General features: G+C 47.6%; 1 protein-coding gene across 2 annotated transcripts in view; it reads right to left on the bottom strand.

Annotated features, from left to right (window-relative positions):
* The window catches only part of strn (striatin, calmodulin binding protein), a 41,496-nt gene that overhangs the window by 14,667 nt on the left and 7,770 nt on the right, over nucleotides 1–19,059 (bottom strand). For both annotated transcript variants that reach the window (XM_084367491.1, XM_084367492.1), the window contains exons 2-7: nucleotides 6,477–6,580; nucleotides 5,014–5,087; nucleotides 4,379–4,463; nucleotides 1,654–1,824; nucleotides 1,220–1,355; nucleotides 826–988 (exon numbers count right to left, since the gene is read on the bottom strand). In XM_084367491.1, the coding sequence (XP_084223617.1) occupies nucleotides 826–988; nucleotides 1,220–1,355; nucleotides 1,654–1,824; nucleotides 4,379–4,463; nucleotides 5,014–5,087; nucleotides 6,477–6,580 (733 nt within the window). The remainder of the gene's footprint in view (nucleotides 1–825; nucleotides 989–1,219; nucleotides 1,356–1,653; nucleotides 1,825–4,378; nucleotides 4,464–5,013; nucleotides 5,088–6,476; nucleotides 6,581–19,059) is intronic.

The following is a 19,059-nucleotide window of genomic DNA, read 5'->3' as shown; positions in this document are numbered from 1 at the left end:
CAGGAAATCATTTCTAAACGAGTCGATACTTCCAGCGATGGTTTACTCAAGAACTGTACCTGAAGAGCAACATGTAAGAATTTAAGCTTACAACATTCAAACATTAACTACAATTATCGACAGGATGTGAAGAGGTGACAGTCTCAGAGACGTCTGTGCACTGCGTTGCTGAATCTAGCTGGGTCAGCATGCTGACCGGTCCCGTCACATAAAACATCTCTGAGATCCGGTCCGGACGGGCAGCTGCACGGCCAACTGAGCAAACACTCAGACAGCAGCTTCAGTTAGCAGGAGTTAGCGGTCACTCTGCTGATAGCTGCTCATATGAAGATGACTTTCTTACATACTGCACCTTTAAACCACTCTGAGGTACTCGTACTTTATTCTTCCACTGTATTTATTTCATAACTCTGAAGTGTGCAAGACAACAAGATGTTGGATCGTCCTGCACACATAAATACCTGGTGGTTACCTCATCACCCTGTGATTCAGCCACGCGACAGGCTGAGGTTACTAAAATAAATCAAGAAATAAATACAGGACTGTACGTCAGCGAGCTGACAGTCGTTCATGTGAGGAGATTCACGACTGTCTCGAGGCCTCCAGTCTACACGGAGCAGTCACACATTACAAACCATCAGCTGCACTGTGTTGTTGATATATTAAAGTATTCAGAGGAGCAGGAAACATTTCTGTGGATTCAACATGAAAGAAAAGTCAAATGATCGAGTTCTTCACAAGTTCTGGATGTAATTTCCTCTGAACCACTGAAACCTGCAGACGTTTGATGAGCCCCTCATCGTAAAGTGTCCCCCTTTGTCTCACCCCACTCTCCGCTGTCCTCCCCACTCCTGGACTCAGGCGATCCGTCCAGCTCGTCCGGACTCGCCAAGAAATCAAAACCCTTCAGAGCCTCCTCTGTGTCGGGGTCGTCGCTGAGGTCGGAGGTCGTGGAGGAAGGGGTGGACGACTGTTTCTTCCTCACCATCTGTCAAAGGGCACGAAAGTGAGGACGATGTGAGCACATGAGACAGGAAATGACTGTCTGACAGGCAGATTACAGGTTACCAGGCCTCCCTACGCATCACCTTCAGGAACACACGTACCGAAAACAAATATGTGCGGCGCTTTACAGAAAGTCTGGGGGCAAAAGATTCATATCCCTGATTTATTGTGATGGTTGAGGGTCGATAATGTGTTGAATGTGTTAAAGACTTACTGCAGCCAGGTCCAAGATGGTCTTGTCCCGTCCTTCGCTGTCCTCCTCCTCGTCCTCGTCGCTGAACTCTGCCGCAGCGCTCTCGATGAACTTAAAGGCCTCCAGCACGGTGGCCGAGTCGGACATGTCGGGTTTACTGGAAGGAGAGAGTGAAGAGAGGAGACACATGTTTCGATGATGTCAAAGCCACCAGACTCCACCGACAGAAACATTTTATCTTGCAGGACACAGGTGGTTCTGGTCCAACGCTGCTTCCATCAGTTAGTTTGTTTGTGTTATTGTACGACTTTGGTGTTTTAACTGACCTCGGCACAGCTGTTAACACTCACTGCCAAAAGAAAACAACTGGACTCAGACGAGACGGTCGAGTCACACTCTGCCTTTTAGGAGAATAACATAAATACTGTTGTTATCTTTACCGTCTCATGTCGTACCTGACCATGCCGCTGTCCTTCAGGGACGACGGTTCGGTGCCGTTCACCATCGGCTCGGCTTTCTTCTCTGAGGGTTTGTCTCCTGAGTCTCCGGTCAGACCGAGCAGCGCTCTCACTCTCTGAGACTTCACATCCAGGATGGTGTCAGTGTATCCGACCTCCTGCAGGTACCTGAGGGTGGAGACAGGAGAGGCCAGGCTGCAGGTCAGAGGAGGCGGCGTGCAGCGAGGCCACACATGGCCACTGAAATCACATTTACATTGTGATCCTCCAAAACAAAAGCAGAGGGGGCAATCCCTCCAGCATTCTCCCTCCCTCCTAGTGCACGCGTCAAAAGAAAAGCAAAACACCTCACAGATGACACAGCTAGCTTAGCATTAGCCTGCAGCTAGCTTAGAGTTAGCCTGCAGCGTCACCTCCAGACTCTTCTCCTGTGTGATGAAGACGATCAGCTGATGATCAGCTGAAACTCTGACAGCGTCGACATGTTGCTTTATTGTCTTTTTCAGAGATCATTTATTGATTTGTCTGTGAAGAGGGTTCACTCTGGACAGATTTGAGAAACTGATGAATTCCTCTCTGTTGTAGTCACAATCACTGAAGGCTGTCTGTTGTTGGTGAATATTATTTGAACCTCAGGATGAAGTCGAGCTGCTGTTGTCAAATATCTTTTTAAAGAAGAGTTTGAAAATGCAAATGAACTTTTCAGGACATAAAGCCGGTGATCTGATGTGATGGTCTAACCATGGCAGAGCCAAATACAAATCTAATAAAGCTGTCAGATAAATGTGGTGGAGTAGAAGCAGAAAGTGGCGTGAGAAGACATCAGTGCAGTAATTGAGTACTATTACTCAGCTACATGACTCGAGTCGTGTTGACTCGGACGTACGCTGCTGATATCTGCAGTAAACAGTCACACACATGAGTACAGTCTATTGACCAACACAAGCCGGCCCTGAACGCCTCGTCGTTGGTGCCTTGCTGTACCCGCTGAGCTGCACAACACCACAATTATATCAATGGAGCAGCATCCTTAAAGGGCAATGCCACCAAGTTTGGGGGTGTGCAGATACACTGTGTCCTCTCTGTGGCCTGGAACAGTTCGCTCAGTGTCCGACGGGACGCACACAGGAAACTGAGATAACATCTCAAACATTATAATAAAAGTGACGGACAGAGTCAGAGCTCAGGTGAGTTTCCTCTCCTCTCGTATCTGTTAGAAATGAACCACTACAACCACTTATCATACTGAAACAAGCCCTTTGTGATGAGACACGTCCGAGGAGTCCAACAGGCGTCTCTGGCTTTGGTTAAAGAAGATGCATGCTCTTCTGTCCTTCGTAAAGGTTTTAAAATGTGCAGAATACCCTTTAACTCACAATATCCAACCAGCCAATCAGAAGTGAGCAACGGGCCCCAAAGTAACCACTCAGAAGAAGTTCAGTGTACTGTACCTTCACCCGGAGACAGCAGAGAGCACGACGCTGCTGATCTGATCTGAGAGCAGCGCTCGCTTTATCAACAGGTTTTATCCTCAGAGAGCCCAGAGAGTAATCTGAATACATCCAGTGTGTTTGTTCAGGGGGGGGGGGGGGGGGGGGGGAGAGAGAGAGAGAGAGAGAGAGAGGATCCTCCCCTTCTCTCTCTCTCTGTACCAGCCTCTCCGGTCGCAGGAGGCATCGACGCCTCCACACAATCCTCCATTCACTGCCACCACACACACACACACACACACACACTCACACACACTCACACACACTCACACACACACACAGTCAAAAGACACCAAAACAAAATATAACCAATAGCGTGTGAGCAGAACACAAACACACACGTGTGTGTCCTCACACCTACACAAAGAAATAACACCTGAGTCTCAGACAGGAGACTGAAGACGTCGTGTTACTTGTACTTCACGTTAGCGAACGGACGCAAAGACAAGAACAACATGTCCGACGACGCTGACGGGGTTCAGGAGACAGAGATGAAGTAACATCACATCACACACCTCTGATTCAGTCATGATGGTGATCACACCAGAGCGAGCACTGCACTACCTCCCTGATCTCACGGGGAAGCAGACATAAACAGACTGTGGAGATGTAACACCACATCGATTACCCGATTCCCCCCCAGGATCAATCAGGTCTTTCTGATTCTGACTGTTGTCACCAGCTGAGCACCGTGTGATTACATCGTCGGTGGACACGCCCCCGTGAAGTGACTCGTTTCACTGTCATCACTGGATCCGGCCGGTCCTGGAAGTGTAGAAGAGCTGCACGATTAAATCACCGTATCTCTATTCAAGGTAGCCGGTGATGAAAGTCGAGCTTTGTCGGCCTCCTCTGACGCTGCGTCCATGTTCGAACGTGACGTCCTTGGGAGCAGTGCATTCTGGTTGTTGTAGGTTTTCTACCTTTTGAGCAAAAGGAAGCACCACATCCTGCAACACATGCATGTGTCTTTCTGCTGCGGAGGGAAACAAAGTAATGGAGTACTTCTGAGATGTCAACACTTCCTCCATGACCGGTCACAGTGGATCAGTGTGTGTGAGTCCCAGCAAGTGTTAATCTGCATTAAGACGATTTGACTCACACACACACACACACACACACACACACACACACATAGAAAGTCCACTGTCCCATGACACTGTGAAGTCTAAATTAGTCTGTGTGTGTGTGTGTGTGTGTGTGTGTGTGTGTGTGTGTGTGTGTGAACTCACTGTCTGAGCAGCTGGCGTCCTTGTTTCCAGCTGAGCTGATGGCTGCTGTTTGGAGGACTGGGAGCTTCACTGTCATTCCCCTCGTCTGAGAGAGAGGGGGGAGGAGGGGGGAGGAGGGGGAGGAAGAGGGGGGAGGAGGGGGAGGGAGGGGGAGGAGGAGGAGGAGGGAGGAGGGGGGGGGGGAGGAGGAGGGGGGAGGAGGGGGGGGGGAGGAGGGAGGAGGGGGGAGGAGGGGGAGGAGGAGGGGGGAGGAGGGGGAGGAGGGGGAGGAGGAGGAGGAGGGAGGAGGGGGGGGGGGAGGAGGAGGGGGGAGGAGGGGGGAGGAGGGGGAGTAGGGGGAGGAGATAATGAATTGTCAACATGTTTCTATTCATCCATTCATTAAATCCCAAAGTGAGAGACGTCCTCCTCCTCCGCCTCCTCCTCGGGGACTCAGGATATGGACTCCCCCCCGGTGCGTCCTGAACACGACCACAGGGAGGCGACAGAGAGGCGGGTCGGATCAGAGGACTGGACCGCCTCAACACTAACTCAGAGAGCACAGGACTGATGGAGGGGAACAGCTGACCGCTCCAGAACAAACAGCGACACGCAGCCACACAGAGGAGAAACAGGAAGTGACACGTGCGTCTTACCTGAATCATAACTCGGAGGTTTGATCTCTCCCTGGTTCAGTTCTGTTCCATACTTCAGCTTGTGGTACTTCGCCCTGACGGAGAACAAACACAAACAAACACACAAACAAACACACAACAAACCAAATGTAAAGAAAATCTGCAGAATAAATCAAGACTGGATGTTTGTTTGTCACTAAAAAAGCTCCTGTTGAAGGTCAAACATGACGTATACCGGGACACACGAAGACGCCGTTCAAACTCATCAAAGTTCTGCCCAGAATATTTCCCCGTCCGGACCCTCACGCCTCCACACAGCCTGTTCACACTGCTGCAGCTTTCATTGGACTGGGGGATCTTCGGAGCTCGTAGATCTTTGAGTTTTAGCTGCTTCGGCTCTTCTCTGCCTGCCTGTATGTCACTTTCCACTCTTTCTCTGATATTGTGGGTACGTCTATGGTTACAGTATATAGTTTCCTATAGACTTCATGGTGGCTCGCTGCGTTCGTTCAGGTGGTTCCACATTTTTTAATCTAATCAACAACCAGCTGAGATGTTTCATCACATCACTGTTTCATACTAATAACTCCGTAAGAGGATCAGCTGCTCGGCGAGCTGCACGGATCAGTTTCACACCGACCGGCTGATCGAGGTTCAATCAGCGTCACTTTGACTCAGTTCAGCTCCTGTCGGACCTCAAACCCAGCTGCATCAGTGACACACACACACACACACACACACACACACACACACACACACACACACACACACACACACACACACACACACCGACCTGCTGCCACAAACACACACCACAGCACCAAATGTGGATCAATCCGCCGCTGAAAGTAGTCCCAGACAAATGTGCTGTTTCCTCCTGTTGTTTGATAAAAACTACAGCGAGCAGCTGTTTGAGGAAACGTGTCGATAATTAAAAATGTAAATATAAATGTGACGTGTTTGTAAAGATTTCAGCAGGAACCAACGAGCGGAGAGCCGCAGACAGGAAGTCAGAAAGTCTTGAGAGACGGACCAACGTGTTGTTGGTTTGAGTCTGAACATGAGATTTCCTTAGCATGACACAAACACTGACTTTGAACACGTGATGTGCAAATGTACAGTTTAAAGGCGTCGTTTGTAAAATATGGCCAGAATTCGAAAGTAGCTCCAAAACTACAGGGGGCAGCACATCACCAGAGGAACAGCTGCTGTTTCACTGGCTATCCTCGGCTGTAGCAAGCTGCTGTTAGCTAACTAGCTCAGTTATGTCGTAGTGTAGTGAACTGACTGCTTTTACATCTCCAGCTGAAGCTACAGGCTGTCAGACCGTCACCTCTGAGCTACACAGTGCTGTTAGGGGGCTAGCTGGTTAGCATGCTAGCTTCAGTAGACATCTCTGCAACACAGAACAGAGACTCTGACAGTCAACACTGATGTTTGAAACCAGAAGTCTGTCCTCATCCGACAGACGGCTGTTAACTCACCTCTCCTGTTTGAGGGCGTACTCCAGCATCTTGATCCTCCTCACCAGGTCCTTCTTCAGGTTCTCCTGACCTCGTCTCTCCCCCTGCAGGAAGGCGATCTGAGCCTGGAGGACAACAGAGGAAATACTGAGCGATGAGCGACGACAACACATTTGATTTTTGTTCTCTAAAACCTTTAATCAGCGCCGTCATTAACATTCGATCCCCGCTGTGTTTTCTATTAAACACCAAAGTTCAGTCGATCGCACGAGGCTGAAAAACAGCAACACATGAGAGAAGCCAGAGCTTCCTGACAGTGGCCGAGATGAACCGGACCCTCAGGGGGTCGACGCAACATCTAATCTCCATTAAAACACGATGATGGTGATGAGAAACTAAAAACAAGTCACTGAATGAACAAAGCAGAGAAACAGAGTCTGGATCCAGCCGACAGGGTCGCTCGTCCTCTCAGCTCTTCTCATCTTTGTTGCTGTAATTATTCACCTCGTTGTCCTCTCAGCTCTTATTTTCTCTGACGATCTAATTCCCCCGCAGAGATCATTAAACTCTCATCCAGTCTAATTCTGTTTTCGTTTATCTCTTATTTGGTGCTCAGCTCCTCCGCCGTCCCACCGAGGCTCGACTGGGGAAGCAGCAGCGGTGCTTTTAGTGGATCTTAGAAAAGCGTTTGTGATTTCTCTGAGGGGAAGTGGTGTGAGCGAGCACGACGGCTTAAATAACTCCATGGCAAAGCAAACAACAGTCTGCGGTCCAACTGAACAGGAGCGTACGACGACATCACGCTGGTGACTTCCTCCACTAATCGACTGGTTCTCAACGTCGTTACAAATACATTCAAATTCACATCTTTGAAGGTCGAACCATCAAATATTTACATGAAAAACCTCTTTCTCTCCCTGCAGGCGTCATCAGGTTCGTCCACCAGAGGAAGAAACCACGACTTCAGCTGCTCATTATGATGGAAGAAGAAGAGAAAGTCCTCAGAGACAGAAGCTGCTCGACACGACACATACAACATGAAGAAGGTGAAGACATGAAAAGGTTTTCACTGCGATCAAAGTCGCCGCGAGACAGAAACGTGGACACACCAGAGGAGAGTTTGTATGAAATCAGTCAGGAAACATGTTTTTCTCAGCGTGAGCAACATGAGTTTATGAAGTGGAGCTACAAGAAGAGACGTCTCTCCTGTCGGGTTACACCAACGTCCAGAGGGTCACCAGGTGTTCAAGAGGTTCCCAAAGCCTCCTGGGAAATGTGACAGGAACTGAGAGCTGACTTGTGACCGACTAACACAATCTGCGTCTGATCCGTCTCAACGTCTCCGCTCAGCGCTGCGGCGGGTCGGACGTGAGGCAGCGTGGGAACAGACGGCATGTGACCCACTGAGCTGAGGTCATCTGAACCCAGCAGAGGTCATCAACTCTGAGCCGACGCTGATACTCACTTTAAACATGTGACCGGTCAGTGTGGTGAATTACACACTACCTGAGAGTCTCTGAGACTTTCCCTCTCTGCATCTGAACACAAACATCTGAACTTTCTCCTCCTCACAGCTTCAAACAGCCTCGTTACTTTAGTTTGATGCATTTGAGGTGAATTTGACGTCCTGGGAATGAGACTCAACAATCAACTATCTTTGTGGTGCGTTCAGGAACAGCTGGGACAAATCCTACTGACTCTACCTTTAACTTTAATAGTCTTTGAATTATATTAATATGACGTGAGCTTCAGTTAGCTTTGACCACAAATGTCCTTCAGAGGGAGACTTTTTACTCTGATACTCTGAGTACATGTCAGAGCCGGTACTCTATTACTTTTACTGGAGTAAAGAAGCTGAATCAGTACTTCTACTTTCACCAGAGTCTGTCTTTACACAAGTATCTGAAATAATACTGCTGCTACTGTAACAGTGTTCGTCCTTGAGCGTGGGTTTACTGTGTGTTCAGGAGCTGCTGGCTCTGCATGCAGCTGTTACCCAGCTGGACCTATGACATCAGCAGTGACATCAAACCCTGAAACCCCTCTGCTCCCCTGGGGTCCAGCCTCCCTCTCCTCCTCATGTTGATGTTTGTTTGTGTGAACAGTCGCAGTAAAACCAGGTCAGCTGTTCCATCTGCTCACGTGACTCCATCTAAAGTAGGAGCGCACGATACGTACGACATCACCGTGCACACGCAGCGGTCACATGTGCAGAGGTCTACATGTGCAGAGGTCTACATGTGCAGAGGTCTAGATGTGGAGATGTCTACATGTGGAGATGTCTACATGTGCAGAGGTCTACATGTGCAGAGGTCTACATGTGGAGATGTCTACATGTGCAGAGGTCTACATGTGGAGAGGTCTACATGTGCAGAGGTCTACATGTGGAGATGTCTACATGTGGAGATGTCTACATGTGCAGAGGTCTACATGTGGAGATGTCTACATGTGGAGATGTCTACATGTGGAGATGTCTACATGTGCAGAGGTCTACATGTGGAGAGGTCTACATGTGCAGAGGTCTACATGTGGAGAGGTCTACATGTGCAGAGGTCTACATGTGCAGAGGTCTACATGTGGAGAGGTCTACATGTGCAGAGGTCTACATGTGGAGAGGTCTACATGTCTACATCGGTTCATCCTCAGACTGAACTTCTGCCTGTGTGCGGCGTCCAGTTACATTTAATACGTGTTAATACGACACAGCGGTGTGAAACACAGCCACCACACCGCTTCCCACTTCCCGCTTCACGGTGTCTGATGATGAGAGGATACATTCATTCAGCAGCTGTAACTAAAGACTCAGGTTTTGAGTATATGTTGTGGACTGGAGGGGAATACTTTGTGTGCAAACCTCTGCCAGGGCTCAGCAGTCACTCACAGATACCAGCCGCCTGAATACGCCTGACTTTCATAATCAAGATTATTGCCTGAGAGATTATCGGAAATGTTGTAAAATGCCCCGACTCACAATGTTGAAGACAGTAAGAAAAAACTCCTGGATCCGCCTCTTTGTCTGGAAACGTTAATGGACACATGCAGAACTTAGTCTCTGACGCAGCATCCTGCTTCTCTGTTGTCACCACAACACAATCTGATTGGTTACACATCAGAAGTCGCAGCCTGTCAGCACTCAGCGATCTCAACCAGCCACCCCGTCCCAAGACCCTCGGTTCTTCTGTCTCCTCGTCCATCGGTATAATTTCTGGCACAGTTACACACAAAAATGAGAACAACTTCAGATCTGGTGAAAGTCTCCACAACATCTGAGACACTGAAGAACCAGTCTGTGAATAAATGAATGTTTTATTGCTGTGATCGGATCAGAACAGACGCTGCAGGCTGCTGCGCCGCTCCACGGCCGACGCTCGCAGCCATTTTACACACAAACTGACCGTCTGCAAACTAACCCCCCAACACACACACACACACACACACACACACACACACACACACACACACACACACACACACACACACACACACACACACACACACACACACAGGAGGAAGTAGGACACTCAGCCCTTCATTCATGTCGAACACACTTTATAAGTGGGTCGCTCGTCACTCGAGGCGGCTGCGTCTGCATGTCTCTGAGATGATGACAGTAAAGTGAGACTGTTTGGAAACAGTTACGTGTCCGCTCGGGAAAAACAAACCAACAGACGACTCCTCTCACTGCAGCGGCGCACAGATCCGACTGCTGACAAACTGTTGTGTTCAAGAACAAACTGTTGAACAGCAATGTGTTAATGCAGGAGCTGATCACGGCCGTGCTGGTTCTGGTTTTATGACTCCGCAGCTCGAAGACGCCTCCCTGCTGGAAAATGACTGATGTGATGTAACGGAGACTTAATTTGCAGTTAATTGGTCCAAACAAAGAAAAGTTCAGTGCTGACGAGCCGGCAGCATCAGTGCTGTTGCCATGGTTACCCACAGTGTGATATACTGAACACTGAGCACAGTCTCAGATTGTTCATGATAATAACTAATGATTGTTTTGGCCGTTGTTTTCTAATATAACGGGTCAGAACATTGTAAAAAATGAACATTCAAACTTTCCTCTTCATGTTCGTTACTTCATTCAGTTTCTCTGTAACAGCTGAGACACTGTTCATCGAAGTAAATGCACAATAAATCATTTCTGCCTCTCAATCAAACCAAAACTGAGCTGAGTGTTGTGAGGAGAGAGTCGGTGCTGATCCAGACCTCCTGGAGGAATAAACACCTGGAGTCTCATCAGGTTCTGTTCTGACCCGACGGGAGGAGAGCTCAGAGATTACTTTGTGTACAGTGATCCGGAGGTGACCTCCACTGTCGGGTGGTTCTGTTCTGTAATGTTGACTGCTGACTGGAGCTGGAGGGGAAATGGACTTTACTTCATGAACGTAACGTTACAGAGAGGAGAGAGAACCAGAACCAGAACCAGAGTCTCTGCTGAGTGCTGAGTTTAGTCAGAGGTTGACCTGTTGCTCTTTACTTTATAGCTAATGTACATTAAAGTAATCAGGCTGTTTGGGGCAAATAAACCCAGATGATCCTGAAAAGTTTTCTTCACGTTGTGTTTCGTCTCGCTCTCGGACTTCCTTCCTCTCCTCTTCCTTCCTCTTCCTCTTCCTCCTCTCCTCTTCCTTCCTCGCTCTCTGACTCTCCTGAAGTTAAAGTGACAGGCGACCAAATGAAACGTTACCTTGAACCTTGTTGGAAACATTTGGGATAACGTGAGAACACAACTCAACAACATGTAGAACAAAGGTTGAGTTGTTTTTAGACGTTTTAAAGCAGAAATCTTACATACTTTATCTTTAATGGGCCACAGATTTGGGAATTTATGTTCCATTAGGTAATTTGCGATTTAAATCATTTCTTCCTGACAGCAGTGAGTTTTATTGGTGACATCATGCTGCAGAGAAAAACTCCAATCAGATCAAACATCTCAGATTTAGTTTTTCCTGGTTCATGATGTCTGTCGGTGTTCGGTCCATGAAACAAGACGTGAAGCACAACTTCTTTTAGACAAACTGAATCGAGTTCATCGAGTTCGCTCAGACTCACTGAGATCGTTCGACGACATCGTCTGCGTCCTGTGATGCTCCTTCGTCTGTTGCCATGGCGCCATGAGGATGACGATGAACTCTGTGGGTTGGGTGATGTTTAACAAGGCTTTGGTGTAGGAGGGCATCTGCAGCACGTCGGGGGCGTCTTCGCTCATAATTATAGATTTTACTGACACATCTGAATGTCATGTTTCAGCAGCAGCCAGTGAAGAGCTCGACGGCGAGCAGAGCCGAGTGTAACAGCAGTGAAAACAAATCCATACCAGAGGTCGCGCTGTGACAACTCGGGACAATTACGAGTCTTTCCAACGATTTTCCATTAAAGCACTTTGATGACCTCAAACTGCTCTTCTTCTCTGGTTGAGTCACGCTGTTTCCACTCTGGTTTCCACTCCATCACGGCTGAAAACCATCTGATGCAGTGAATATGTTAAACAGGTTGGAAAGTACATTCTGCTGTAAACTAACTCCCTGACGCTCTCTGCCTGGAGTATTCACATCTAAATCCCAGCACATGAAATCCCATCAGAGAGACACAGCTCTGAGACAAAACACCAGATCATCTGATCATCAAACCTGTTAACACAACTAGAATTACTGCAACAAGGAGCCAGAGGGACTTCTTATCTGGACCCACACCAGAAGTTTACGGGGTCTTCTCTGAGCCGAGAGTCTCCTTACTGTCCTCAGGAGCCAAAACAACATGGAGAAGCTCGTGGAGGGGCTCAGAATAAGTTCTTCTTCTATCTATTCAAAACCACCCAGGACTAAATATCACATCACTTCCTGTGCGTCTACCAACAGAACAAAAGACAGACGAGAATCAATCCTCAAACTTCAGCAGAGCACTCTGAGATGGCTCAGTTCTGGAAGAGGAGCCGTCTGACAGGGAGGTGTTACTCTCAATCAAAGTCAAACTGGGTAACCCACTTGTTAAAAAGTCCCATCAGCCTTCCCGTCTTTTATAGAACGAGTCGGTGCTCCACATCAGACCACAGAGGGAGCAGGACGGGCTGCACAGCTCATCGCCATTTGAAAAACTCATATTTCTGTCGGTAAGAGTGAAATAAATCTACTTCTCTGTGACTCCACAGAACTTGTGAAGTTTCACACTTTGTACTGGTTGTGATTTCAGTGTATGAAGCTGTGGAAACACATCGTTAGTGTCACACTGAGCTGATGATTAAACACAACTAGCATGAATCCAATGAAAAGGACAAACAGCACATCACTCGACACAACTTTCTGGGCTTTCACCAGTGTGAGGACGTGATGTGGTCGTATCACCGACTGTAAAGAAGAGGCTGTAAGCTGAGAAAATGTCCCAGTGGCTACAAAGCAACAACGCGCCTACAATGAACATGTTAGCAAACAGTTTCTTATTTCCCAGCTGCTCACAGAGCGACACGATGATACACAGAGTCCATTATTCTCTCTCTTTTAGCTCCGTGTTTGGTCTCCACCACCTCCGCAGGGAAATATCTGTGTCTTTAGCTGCTAAATGCTCCACTATGTTCACCAGCTGGTCTCTTACTAGGGCTAGGCAACGTTAAAAAACATTACCGATACCGATATCATGACTTTGGTGACTGTTCCTGAACCGATCTACGTCTCTGGGCGTAACGTGCAGTTTTCCAGGCACCAGCAGTCTTAGATTTTGGCACAATCTGCATGCTGCATGCTCATTGGTTCACTGCTCTGATGACATTAACTTAAAAATCAAGAAGAAATTATGAAATAAAACAATCTGAGCGAGTCATCATCAGGCAGGTGTGACGTGGTAACGGTGCCTGTGTGCTGCTCAGCAGGAAGTGAACGGTGGCTTTTTCTTTAAAACGGCACCATGAGAGCGACAGCGAGGACAACAACAAGCTGAAACTCACTATAAAGCTCTGCAAAGCCGGGAGGAGCTGCCGATTCAGCTGATAATCCTCTGGAGGTTCATCAGACGACCCCCCAGTGTCCTCACGTCTCTCACGTCGCCAGTTTACATATGATTATTATGTTTATATAATAGTAAAAAAAAGTATTATAACTTGATTTTTCATGAGCGACTCAGAGGTTTATCTTCTGTTGTTTCACGCCCGGCGGCTCTGAGGTTCATCTGCAGTCCTCTGAGCTGCCGGCTGCACTCAGAGACGATGCGTCGGACTACACAGTCTTACTTTGTCTTCTTGAAGATAACGGGGATTACAGGAAGATTAAACTGTGTCTGCTTCAGCTTCCCTCAATACAGGAAACACTAGCGACAGGAAGACGACACATCAGCTCTGAACTACAACTACAACAAAGCTCTCGTTGTACACTCTCACGCCAAACACTCAAATGCTGCAGTCTGCATTCAGCATTAGTTCTTACTCAGGATGTTCATAACTACTTGAAGACGAACATGTATTTGATGCGTACAGTTGTGTTGGGTCGATGCCTCAGATGGCTCATCGAGCGCCGACCCCTCCACCGCTGTCACATCGTGTTTAAAAGCCTCCTCCCCACCAGACAGCGCTCATGATGAGGATTCCTCAGGGATAGTAAACACCATGTTGTGCTAGTGAATACAGCCACTACGTGCCCGATCAGGCGTGTGAAATAATGAAACACATCATTTTTCCTGCAGCGAGGAGTGAGGAAGTCTGTTCCTATTGGAGGAAGCAGAAACTGACTTTGGTAACTGGTGACTTCTCTAGAAATTTGTGGGACGACAGTTTTTCCTGAAACTGATTTAATTCCTGTATAAAATCAATATCCACTACTGAGCGTTCCCACACAGCACGAGCCTCTGAGGAGCTGCTGCCGGCATCGCCACCTCTGAGAGAAGCTGCAAGAAACAAGCAACAGCTCGGCGGTGCTGGACCGGCAGCGTGGGAGGAAACACAGCTGAGCACAAAGAACAAACCGACAGAGCGACTTCCAGACAGATCATAGTGACACGGGTCTGACGTGACTGTACCAGAGGTGTCGCTGCTCACAGCTGGGCTGATGTGGTGTTTGGTTAATGGACTGATTCGTCGGGTCGGTATCACTACCGACCCAAAGACAGCACGAGAACATGACCAATGTTTGGATGCATCTCATCTCTTCTCTGCATGTGATTCAGTCTCTTTCTCTAGTTTGGAGAATAAAGCTGCATCTTAAGAAAACGTCCAAAACAATTACAGCAAATACCTGCAGGAATTTTTAAAACGCTTTTTCTTTTCCTCCTCCAGCTTAAAAAAAATTCCCATTCACACTAACTGTATTTAAAAACGTCAAGCACACGGCAAAACAAGAGGTGGCGATATACCCTCCACCGTAAGGACACGTTGGCCAATCAGAAGCCTGCCAGACACAAGCCATCCTGTCTACACATGAACAGTGAAAACAGCCTTTCTGAATATCTAATATCTCTGTTTTCAGTGACCTGAAACGCTGTTAATGTGTTTATGGAGACATAAAGCTGTGCACGTGTGGACACCAGCATCATGACCTCAACAACACAGAAAGCATGTGATCGTGTTACCGTCTTCACTTTGAACTAATTTTAACATGCAAACAAAAAGTCTCTGAAATGAATGGAAACACAAGAATGAAATGAATCTACAGACCGTGAGCAGTGATGTAACACATTAAGTTGCAGTAAATGAGCTAAAAACCTGTAAAAAGGACGAGGAGGGCTTTAAATCTGTGTGTTTACAACTACAGTCTAAAGATAAGCAACAAGGTCACACGGCTGTCTTCATAAAACAGTCATCTGAGCCTCTATAACCCAATTTAACCATACGAGTGACAGCCCGCCAAAGAAACACATAATATGCCCGACGACTGTGTGTGACCCCTCGCTGAAGTCGCATTAACGCTGCGCCAAAACCACCGCAATATTTCGGGACACAAAGGAGAGCCCTGTGGGAGGGGGATTTCCCACCGCTTAAATGTGGAGCAGCGAGGGGATTATTCTTCCAGGGAGCCGGAGAGGACGAGATGAGGAGACAGGAGGATAAGCTGCTGAGCGAGCGGGGGTGGTGGTGGTGGTGGTGTCGGGGGGAGGTCGGTCTGATAAACTCCAGAGAGCCGGATCTTTGCTTTCGGGGGAAACGCTGAGATTTCACCCAAAACTGTGGAGCTGCCAGCGAGCAAGAAAGTTTAAAGTTCAACATTTTCTTTTCCGACTTCAAACCATCATGTTAGTGTGCTCCGTCCAACAGAACATCGCTTCATCTAAACAGGTGCTGGGTGGCATCTGGAGGGGTTCTGGACCAATGATGGGAAGTCTGAGATCCATATTTCAGCTTATTAGAGACATTTGAGCTTGAGGGCTTCAGTGGACCCTGGAGATGAATCATGGTTGTTTGTAGCAGTTCAACTGTTCTGGAGAACGAAAGCTTTAAAGCAGACGCAAAGTGAGAGGAACATTTGGGTCGGGCGGTCCACTGGTTTCATCGCCGTCCCGTCATGACCATCATAAATTGCAAAAAATGTGTGTTTATGTGTTATATTCTGTGTATACGACAATATCGGCCAATACATCAGTACAAGAACGTTTAAATCCGATCTAAAATAATCCAGTATTGGTCGGGCTCTATCGTAAAGCATCCTGCTCAGACTGATTGTTTGGTTGACTGATTAACAGCAGCAGATTTATTTATTCTCCATCATGTTGGTTCAGAGAGTTGGTGGGTCAGAGAACCTCAACAGAAACTAGAGATGTAAAGAATCAGGATCGTCGTTGGGCACAACCGGGTCGGCAGGAAGAAAACAAATCTCCACAAACACAATCCGCCTTCAGCTCGTTCCGGTAACAAGCTCACATTCCCCCAAACCTTCCCTTCTTCTTTATTTCTATTTTGCAAAGGAGTCTTGGCATCCGAGCGCTGCTGGCATCACCACTACGCCAAAGTCTGCAGCTCTGCTTCGACAATGGAGGTGAAGAGACGGAGAGAAGCAGGGGAGGTGTAAATGAGGCAGATGATGATGGGAGGAAGTCTCCTGATATGAAGCCCAGAGGAGCAGAGATCAAGCCAGAGACGGAGACGAAGCGACGAAGCGAAGGCGAAGGGGGAAGGGAAGTCTTTGGGATGAAGAGGAGTAGTGACGGCGTGACGAAGCCCCTTACCCACTCGCTTCGTGCCCCTGGGGAGCGTCGACGACACGAGCGCTCCTCTGAAGCCGACAAGACTTTAATTAGAACAACATAAAGAGCAGAGCTGAGGAGGAGGAGGAGGAGGAGGACAAAGAAAGTACTCTTCAACCATCCGGTCCGTCTCGCCTCAAACTCATCGCAGAACGTCTGCAGAGAGCTCCAGGAGCACCACCATGTTACGAGATAGTAGCTACAATAATCCGAACCAGTTTATGACCCCCATTTTAGGCTTTGAGGACTCGTACTCCCCAGTGTTCGAGGCTGAAAGACAACAACATCATCATCTAAAGACAAAAGCTTTTCCAAGAGGTTCAGCAAAGCCTGATGAGGAGCATCATCGTCCATCATCCACCAAGTGATGCTCATCACATTCACAATGATATTCAGCTGTGTTAACAGTGAGAGTGTCACGATTCACCAGCTCCCCACGTTTTCCAGCTCTGCCATTGTTAGACCGTCACATCTGGACAAGACCAACCCATCAGCTGTCATTTACATTTTCAAACTCTTCTTTAAAAGGTAGAGTCCGACTGATGCCGATATCAATATTAGTGACTGAAATATTTGGATATCGATATATCAGCTGATAAACGGTTTATTTGTGATGAGCCCTCAAATGTGGTTATCAGACACAAAGATAATGTAATGGAGGCAGGATATTAAGAGTTAAAGATTAAACTTTATTTCATAAAATTGCATCAGTGCAAAGAAACAATAAAGTTCAATCTTCTGCATCATAATCTCACACATACATCGACAGGATGTATCTGTGAAGGCCAAAATCAGCAGATAATATCGACCAACCGATATGTTTCGGCCGGCTGTATCTAAAAGATAGAGGTTTACAACAACAACAGCTTCAGTGATTCAACAACAAACAACCAAAGATAGAAATTCAGTTTCTCAAATTTGTCCAGAGTGAACCCTCTTCACCAACATACCAATAAAGGATCTCTGAAAGGTCTCCAAGGGTACCAGTCAGCTGATCGTCTTCATCACACAGAGGAAGAGTCTGGAAGTGACGCTGCAGGCTAATGCTAAGCTAGCTGCAGGCTAACGCTAAGCTAGCTGTGACCTCTTTGAATTGTTGTTTTGTGCAAGTAGGCGAGAGGAGAACAGCTGATCCTGCTTTTCATTTGGATAATCAAACCTGAAAGCTCATTTCGATCAAACATCTGGAGGTTTTTTAATAATATCATTGACGTGAATGTGGAGGTTCGGTCCGGGTTCAGGCAGCAACCACCGTCACCAGTTGTCACACGGTGCGACACAGCTTTTAATGCCTGGAAGATGATTTCTGATTCATATTTTAGTCTAAAAAACATCACACATGACAACATATCCATTAAATCTGCGACCCGAAACCCCAAAAATGTGAAATATTCCCAGCAGCTGATCTGAATCGATCCAGTCTCAGTGGCTTCAGAGATTTTTCTCCTCGACTTCGAGGCCTTCAGCAGAAAGCTGACGCCGTGCGGAGCGACTGTTATTATCCAATCGTGTTACCATCATTATCTCTCCTGATAAGCACCCTCATTAACGGGATCTAATTTCAGCACTTCAGCGTACGCACATTACCCACTGAGGCTGAGGCAGGCCGGGATCCCTGCTCACTGGCTTTAATGGAGGCAGTCACACACACACACACACACACACACACACACACACACACTATCAAAGCAGAAGAATTCACTGTATGTGTGTTTGTGTTGCTGCACTCACCCCAGATACCACCTACGCCTGACACTTATAAACTCCACGCTGAGTGTGTGTGTGTGTGTGTGTGTGTGTGTGTGTGTGTGTGTGTGTGTGTGTGTGAGACAGAAAGCCTGCCAATCCTCACTCACTGCTGAAAGTATGTGTGTGTTTGTGTGTCACTGTGTGGGTGTATTGTGTACTGTGTCAGGCGTGTGTGTGCAGAACAAGCAGGAGAGCTGAGGACTTTTCTCTTCACACCGATACAGTACTGTGTGTGTGTGTGTGTGTGTGTGTGTGTGTGTTTTCTCTGCAGGGTTGGGCTGATGTAAAAATGTTCAGACCGGTTTGATCATAAGCTAAATATCGGACTGGACCGGTAATACCAAACTTTACCAGCAGGTGTCGCACCAGACTGAGCCGCTCCAGAGTGGAACGTAATGAGCCCACAAACCAGAACCACGATCCACCATGACAGCTGTGACACACACAACATCCTTTCAACTTAACCTCTTCTTCCTGTCAACTTTGGGAGGTCAAAGGTCATCAAACGAACCCACTACCTCACCTGAGACAAGGTGGAGCGACGTCACCTAAACACACGGTACAGTTGTACGTGGGTCAAGTGTTGCGTTCACTGACCACATCATCACACACTCGAATATCACTACGCGTGGACGATATCGAACAACACAGATCGCTTTGTGTCGACTTCCAGCTCATACATCTCCGTCAT

The sequence above is a fragment of the Pagrus pagrus genome, assembly GCF_965226575.1.
Source record: "Pagrus pagrus genome assembly, chromosome: 2".
In the NCBI taxonomy this organism is placed as follows: domain Eukaryota; kingdom Metazoa; phylum Chordata; class Actinopteri; order Spariformes; family Sparidae; genus Pagrus; species Pagrus pagrus.
Note: the sequence above shows the minus strand (reverse complement) of the source record. Positions and strands in the feature narration are given on the sequence as shown.